At 35.2% G+C, this 8,635-nt stretch overlaps 1 protein-coding gene across 29 annotated transcripts in view; it reads right to left on the bottom strand.

Annotated features, from left to right (window-relative positions):
* ABI2 (abl interactor 2) overlaps positions 1-8,635 on the bottom strand; it is a 106,129-nt gene that overhangs the window by 20,075 nt on the left and 77,419 nt on the right. For 16 of the 29 annotated variants that reach the window (XM_076005839.1, XM_020288263.2, XM_012738920.3 and 13 more), the window contains 2 exons: positions 8,298-8,384; positions 3,727-3,900 (listed from right to left, as the gene is read on the bottom strand). In XM_076005839.1, coding sequence (XP_075861954.1) covers positions 3,727-3,900; positions 8,298-8,384 — 261 coding nt within the window. The remainder of the gene's footprint in view (positions 1-3,726; positions 3,901-8,297; positions 8,385-8,635) is intronic. The other 13 variants (XM_012738922.3, XM_076005840.1, XM_012738933.3 and 10 more) reach the window with 1 other exon arrangement.

Raw genomic sequence — 8,635 nt, 5'->3', positions numbered from 1 at the left:
TTGGCCAACTAATATATATAGAAAAAATTAGCCGGGCATGGTGGCACATGCCTGTAGTCCCAGCTACTCGGGAGGCTGAGGCAGCAGGATGGCTTGAGCCCAGGAGATTGAGGTTGCTGTGAGCTGAGCAGACACCACGGCACTCACTCTAGCCTGGGTGACAAAGTGAGACTCTGTCTCAAAAAAAAAAAATACACTGTTAAGAATATTCATTTTCATTCCTGGATAAGATATGCACCAGTAGTTTATTTCATTTAATTCTTCACCATAAAGCTATTCATCAAAAGAAAAACAGACTTGATTTAGTGCAAGAGACTTTTATCAAGATAACTCTAAAGAGGTATGTATTAAATATGAGTATCTTACTCTATTTTCACCGATATTCAAAATACTGATGGTGAGATAAGTAAAATCTGTCTAGATTTTATTTAGTCTGAAAAAATGGTTTTGGCAATATTGAGGAAAGTCTAATAAATAATTTCCAATTACACATCTATATTACACACCACACAGTAGCTAAATTACACAAGGAATTTAGCAGCACATGAGGAAAAAAACTTTTAAAGGAAATGCTAAATATCTGGTTTCTGTGCAGTTATGATTGAAATAGAGAAAGACTAATGGTGCCTACATTGTTTTTCTCAACATTTCTGCTACAATAAAAATACACTCCAAATTTCAAAATGCTTTATTCAAATTTAGCCTTTGAATTTTAGGTATTCTAACATATTTTATGAATGTCTAGTAACTGGACAAAACTTCTTAGTTTAAATGCTTGTCTTTTACTCTAATCCTATACTTTTATATAAAGTATGCTGCAGTGTTAAATATAAGCAAAGAATAATGGTGTCATATGATGGTCATAAATGACCAGTAAGAGGACTCAAATTATTGTCTCTCATAAAGTAAACTGAAACAAGAACAGCAATCTAAACATAAAATCTCTCCACACTGCAAACTAGCACCAAACACAGAGCCTGGCATTTTGGATACTTATAACTTAAACATGTATTGGGGAAAAAAGTTGAGGTGATACTAAAATAACAACAATGTTGAAGGAGTCCAAAATGACAATGTTACATAAAAGTGACTAGTCTAAGCTAAAAAAGAATGACCACCAATTGTAGGGCATTAGCAACCACACCTAGAAATTAAGTAGCCTCAACTTGCAAGCTACTAGAAAATCAAAACGTTAGTAAAATTATCTATTTCAATATACTTTGTATTAAATCACATAAGTTGAAAAAAAATTATGAGTTAATTTTATTTATATGGAAAATGAAAAGTTTACCCTAAGTCGGTAAAACCTCATTTAACATAATTTGTAATTTATGTATAACCTGCCCTGAGGTGGAACACAGTTAAACCTTGACACTATCAATGAAGAGTTTGTTAAACTACTTAACAGTGTAATCTAAATTAAGAGATGTTTTAGATCCTATTGGGGATTCTGTTTCTATGAAATAATGCTGCTTAAGGAATGCAGCCATATTCCTTCTACCCTCTCCATTCTAATGAAACTGCTCACTCAAGGGAAACAACCTTCTAACTGAGACTCACAGCTTCTTCCAGTTCTTTTCCTAATTGACCTTCCCACCCTGTCTGGCAATGATGACTACCTCTGTCCCCTTTTCTTGATATTTTCCTCCATTTCCATGGCAGTATCTTCTCCTAGTTCTCTTACACTCCTTGAGTTTCTGCCCAAGCCAAGAAACCTGGTGTCATCCTTGCCTTCCCTTCATTCACCTTCCCCTACATCTCCAAGTCCTGTCAATTCTACTTCCTAAAATCTCTCAAATCCAAACACTTTTCTCCATTATCATGGTCACTGCCCCAGTCATTGCACGCTTCTTTAAAGATGGAGTACCTTTATCACTCGGGGAACCTGAAGATTTTCTAAAGCAGTATGGATGACATAGAGACTCTTTTTCTAGATTTTCAACTCCTATAAATACTGCTTCCTAAAACTAATCTACTTGAGATCACACATTCAGTCAGGCATCAGTCATACAAGTTCTCATTTTCTTTTCGTTCTCCTGCTTAACAAAAGTACAGTGGTGCACTATCTCAAAGTGTAAAATACTTCTGGATACCAAAGGAACCATTCAAAATACTGGCATTGTTATTAAGAAAGAGAATTACTTCAGTGATCGCATAACCCAATCCTTTTGCAAGTGGGGTGGCTCACATTCCTTTGCTTTCAACAAAATTTAAGACCTTAATAACACACCATAAAATATGATTTTTAAATGCAGAGCATTATTTGATTTTTGGCAAATAACCCTGAAGGAGTTAAAAGAGTGAAGTGACAATGCCATGTGAAAACTCCTTCCATTTGCATCTAACTGACTTATGTGAACAAGGTTTTCAGCACCAATGCCTCAGCTTAGGCCCTTATCCAAATTGGTATTCCCAACTTCCACTTTTCCTCCTATTCAATACATTCTACCTCAGGATTGGGTATCTCAAAAAAAAAAAAAAAAAAAGGCTAAATAAGTACATGATACCTTATCATTAACTTGTTTAAAAATCCTCCACAATTTACCTCAGCTACCAGATTTTTTCAAAAGAAAAAAGTCCAAACACCTCAGCATCATATTCCAGGCCTTCCACCACCTAATTACAGCTTACTTCCCTTTGTGCAGCCATACCAACCACTCTCTCCCTATGACCCACCGACAACCCCTTACACGGGACACTACTCACCATGCCCTCAACAGCCACACGTTCATGCTCAAGGGATTCCCTCTGCCTGGAAGGTCCTTCCTTTCCCTCTTCTCTGCCTGTGACATTCCTACTTTTCATTTAAGGAATGTCACAAATGTCATGTCCTCTGAGCAGCTTTATGGGAATCCCCAGACAGAATTAATGGCACTATTCATTTTCTGACAATCATTAATAGAGCATCCATGTTGATTTTTAGAGATATAAATATGAACAAGACAAGGGACTGTCACAATCTTGTGAGGACGGAAATGATGTCTGACAATTACTATACATTCATACATTGTTTACACTTGTAGGTAGAAGTCATATCATTGAGCCAGAAGACCATAAGAGCAGATGGCTTTATAAAAGTAAGAGATAGAAAACGAGCAGTGACAAATAAAAGTAGGAGTTTGCTAGGAAGAATTTAATGCTAGTTAAACTGTATAGCTCAGGTCTGCCAGATACCAGAGCTCAAGCTTGGGACAACGGTTAAGAGCGTGGGTCTAGAGTTACAAGACCTAGTTCAAATCCCAACTCTATCACTTATTAATTTACCAAATATACTTAATTTTCCTAAGCTTCTTTTTACTCTACTGTATAATAGGAATTATAATAGTGCTAACATTCAAAAGCATTATTATATTAAATGAGGCGATCCACATAAAATAGCACAGAGCCTTGTACATGGCAAATATTATATGTAAGAGCTTCTTATATAACTATATGAAATACTGTCTTTTCTGTAACAGTATATTCTGCTGCATTCCGTAACATAAATTTTGAACTTTAACTTCCTATATTGCAAAATGGGGAGACAACCTTACTTATGTATAAGTCTTACATTATGCCAGGCACACAAGAACACATGATTTCTGTTCTCTACCCAAGTTAAACAAAGATAAATAAATAAAACTTTACTTAGTAAAAATCACTCAAGATTTGCTTTAGTACCAGCAAATTTCATTTCTATGTAGGGAAGTTTCTTCCCATCCCACCAGATATCCTTCTGAAACTTACCCTTTTCCAAGTAAGACCTTGGAGCCCATGGTGGGTCCTCTTCAGCATAAGGATCACTATACTCAACCACAGCTGCTTCCTCCTCTTCGTAATCTTCCGGGGGAGGTGGTGGAGGGGGGGATTCATCAAAGACTGGCTCTTCCACAGGTGGTGGTGGAGGTGGTGTATCTGAAACTAAGAATGTATCAAGCTGAAAACAAAACTACACATTATGCAAAGTTCAGTATTTCTTCTCCAAGCTTCTAGTTCATAGAATATAAACCTAGATTTGAAAATAATCATCTTTCAAAAAATGAGTGTGCAAGAGAAGTCTTTGTGTTAACTAATGTTCTAAATCTCCAAGCATGACTTTCTCTCTCCCCCTTGGGTTAGTGCTGATGTATGCTGAATAAAGTTTAGCCTAATTATTAACTGACCCTCTAGAACCTATTTATGCTAATACATAATCCTCTTTTCAAGGTAGCTTTATACTATATCCAAAGAGAAGTTATCATAAATATTAATAATTTGGACATTTATAACCATATTTCACTTATAACAAATTAGAATGAATCCAAGGAATAGACACATTTTAATAATCTGCTACTTTCCTCTCAAAATTTTTTATAGTATTTTATCAAACTGGGTAAATTTGGGTAACTTCATCCATAAAGATGTTTTATTTCTTTTGTTTGTTTACAGAATGATTCTGGGGAATCAGGCTAAATATCTAAGTGTACTATCAGAGTGATTTAAAATATTTAAAATCTCTCCTATGGAGATTTGCTTCCACAGCTCAGGTAATCAGTAACATCTCACAGTAACATCTAAATGATTACCTTCAAACTCGGAACTCAAAGCTTTCCAAATGCTTGGTATACACTTGAGCACAACTCAACAGAATAAAATTAATAAACCTGCATTCATCAGCTCCCCAGTTTTAATAAACAGCACTAATTATTATTTATGGGTTCCAATTCTGTTTCTGTAAAATTCTTTGAGCAATCCTGTTTATTTTCTTTCTTCTTCTTTTTTTTTAATCTAAGCCTACTGATTGAATCAAATGGATTTTAGAAGATTATAGATGCCTGGTAAGACTCAGTCACATCAACACCATACTCTGTCCTATTTCAGTATTCTTCCCATCTGCTGTGCCACTCTACAGTGATCTACTTTATAAACTTTACTCATTAAACAAAAATTCATTAGTTTTAATGGTTATTGATAAAAAAAGATACAGATATGAGATCTTAGCATACACTTTAAGAAAAATTACACATGGATAGAGTGAGAAAGAATATATCCAATTTGCATTCATAAGGTAAAAAGACTGACATTAAACAAGCACACACACAAAAAATAGATCCAAAGGAACTTTCAAAACAATCACTTTCAGAAATGACACTACAAAATTACTCAAAAATGCTGCCATTGCTCATTTTTACCTTTCTTACAATTTGCTTACAGCCAGTCTAATAAGATTAACATTTTTTGACTTAAAACGCTCCAGTTATTCAGATAGCACTTTATAATACATTATCTCATTTAATCTTTACCTTGGGAGATGTTTTTGAATCCTCATTTTATGGATGTGGAAAATGGTTTTCCAAGATTAAGTATTCCTACAGCAAGTAAGTAGAAGAACACCTGAACTCCAATGCCTGTTATCTTAAAAGCTACACTACTATAAGATAAATTCAATAACTTTAAAATCATGTTTCATTATTATTCATTCAACGAACATCAACTAAGAGCCTGCTATGACTAAGTATTACGCTCAGCACTGAGGAAGAGCAGTAGGCAAAAGGCATGAAGACATGGATAACCAAACTTTCATTTACAATTAAGTGCAATGCTTTAAGATATTATGGAAACACATAGCATAGACCAACCTCTTATGTGGGTGAGGAAAGGCTTCCTGAGACCTGAAGAATGAGTAAGAGTTAATGGGGAGAAGGGGGTAGGATGGTATAGGGGTTTGGATATTTCATGTAAGATATAAAGAATAAAACAAGTACAAAGGTAAGAAAGCAGGAAACTTCCAAAGAACCATAGAAAGTTCATTAGAAAGAGGCATGAGGAAGCTGAAGAGGACTAGGCTGAAAGGACCTTACAACAGCTTAGACTCTAACCAAAGAGCAGTAGGAAGCTGCAGGAGGAACTTAAGGAGAATAATAGGATCTTAACCAGAATTCTTACCCTAGTATAACTGGTTCACTATAACTGGTTCCAAATGATTCCAGACTTCTTCCAAATATCAAATTTAATGCAGAGTAAATATGTGCTACCACAGAGTATCTTCAAAATAATATACCCGAAAAGCTTTGAAGATAATTCCAAAAGAAAGGTATATATCTAAGGTGAATGTTTTGAAGATAACATTCATTTGAATGTATAAGTCCTGCTATGTCTCTGCAAAATCAGTCACAGCATATCTTATACATGATTTTTATTTTGTACATTTTGTATATGAAAAATGTATATGACCATAGAAAGAGATGAAAAAGACTATCCCAAAAGGTAATCAATTGTGATAGGGTGGCCAAATTTGAGAATGACTTTTTAAAATATAGGTAATGCTGCTATAATAATGTCTTATAATCATCTACTTAAAACATTTCTAAGTCTTAAAGTGGTAATCATGCATTTCAATAAAATGGGGTTTTTTAGGTCTATTCATGAAACATTTTGATGTTTCTACAAACTTTGCAACTTTCACTAATGACTGGTGAAAACTAATGACATCCTGCTTCATAATCCTGTTCAACTTTCAAATCTAGTTTTTTTGAAAAATAAATAACCATTTAGGTCCTATACAAACATTCCTGTTTGACTCATGAATTAGTCTTCAAATCCATCTTGCAATTTCAGTTTTAAGATCTGACCTTTACTCCAGAATCTGCTCACAACCACTCTGTTCGGAATGAGTAACATCATCTTGTAAAACATGCAGTAGCAACTGACTAGTGGAATTCTCCAAGTTACACACTCATTATGGTAGTAAAATCAGAAAAAAAACTCTCACCAAGGTATTATTCAAGTGACTATCTTCATTAATCATAGTGATTAAAATGAATTTGTGATGAGAAAAAACTTTTTCTACAATGACACTTAGATTTTCCACCTTATATGGATGTGTAGAAAGACACAGCGTTGGAAATGTCCTTCAATTCTGATACTATAATTAAATCCTTTTCTACTTGGTCCCAATTTACCCTGTTTAGATGCAGCAGAAAATCTTTAAAAAGAACAGTGAACAGTGACCTTCTATCCTACACTTGACCTCACAAGCCTGGCGCAGGGTTACACTATAGCTGTGCTGGCCACATGCTGGACCAGCTGAACCTTGCTGAGAGGCCATTTTCTCCCTGGGCTAGTGTGGGTCACACACAAGCCAAAACAACAGTGGGTCCCAATAGCATAATTTAAAAACATAAAATCTACCTAATTATATGTGAAAAAATAGCTCTTAAATTTAATAAAACATCTTAAGAAATCATAGTATGGTAAACATTACAGGTATGTAGGGGGTGCCTTCCAATAAACAGAAGTAAAACAGACTATTTTCAGAAATCAGCAAACAGAGATGCAAAGGCACGTGAAAGAGACACTGCGCCCTCGGGCCAATATGATTGGATTATAACCAGTTAAAATACAAACACATTTTAAAAAAGAATGTCAATAAAGGGGGGCAGGCAGTAAGTCAGCTGTAGAAGCACAAAAAAAAGGAGGACCAAAAGTGTCTGCTATGTGTCAGATGCTTTTCTAAGTGCTGGAGAAACAGCCAGCAAACAAAACAGGCAAAAAAAAAAAAAAAAAAAAAATTCCCTGCTTTCATGGAGCTTACATTTAATATAATTCCCCTAATTCAGATTTCATGCACATCATGCAACCTTATGATTGTGATGTGGCCCCTCATGTAGACAGCTCACAAGAATTCATCCATCATACTGACTATATTCATGGTATCTCTGACAGCAATTCCTCACTGAATGTTGATACAGGCCTCCTGACCTTTCTTAATGCCTCCCTAGCAGAAGGCTTAATGTGTCAATAACATCATTTATCTGATTCTGCATGGCTCAATACTAGACCATAGGCCACCATAAATTCATTGCCAATCTATGAGGCCTCTTAGGAGACAGACTGGCAGCTTGGTCCTCTCGGCCCTACCATGGCATGGCCCTTGTTACACCTGGAATCACAGGACAGAAGGAAGAGTCACAGGCCACCTACCAGACCCTAAAATTCCAGTGATAGGAAACTAGACTACCACTTATCTAAGCAAACCAGACAAAAAAGATGGGATATCTGGTGATTAAAGAGTATCTCCTCATCTAGGTGTGATCTTTCTTTTCTTACATGTGCTTCATTTTATATTTGTCTTAAACTTCACTACTAGATTTTAAGCTATTTGAAAATAGAAAATTCCATCTTAATTATATTATCATCCCCACTAGCTCTTGAGTGACTTGTTCACAATATTCAAATATTTGAAATATCAGCAAATGAATGACCATTTAGTCAATCATATATAAATGACATTTTATGCCTATAATCTGATCTACAGCATAAAGAAGACATAAACTTACTATTTTCTTGGACTCTGGCCACAAATCCCATTAAAGGTAACTGAGGAGTTACCTGTAGGATGGAGGGAGGAGGAGGAGCAAGAGATACTGCAAAAACAAAAAAGGTGTGGAGGATAAGGGGTAAGGGCGAGTTACATTAAAAGGAACGGATAATATAATAAAGCAAACATATAAAGGAGGGAAATCACTATTCACAAACATTTTGTAAGTGCTCTTAAGAATCCCCTTTTGATGGATAATTCATTAGCACATAAAGTATTTAGGGAATTTTTAGTAAGTTTTTAAAAATTAGAAAACAAACATTTATCATATAACAGATCTACCCTAACATATAATGG

This window comes from Microcebus murinus, chromosome 8, assembly GCF_040939455.1.
Source record: "Microcebus murinus isolate Inina chromosome 8, M.murinus_Inina_mat1.0, whole genome shotgun sequence".
Classification (NCBI taxonomy): domain Eukaryota; kingdom Metazoa; phylum Chordata; class Mammalia; order Primates; family Cheirogaleidae; genus Microcebus; species Microcebus murinus.
This window is presented reverse-complemented; position numbering and strand designations above follow the sequence as displayed.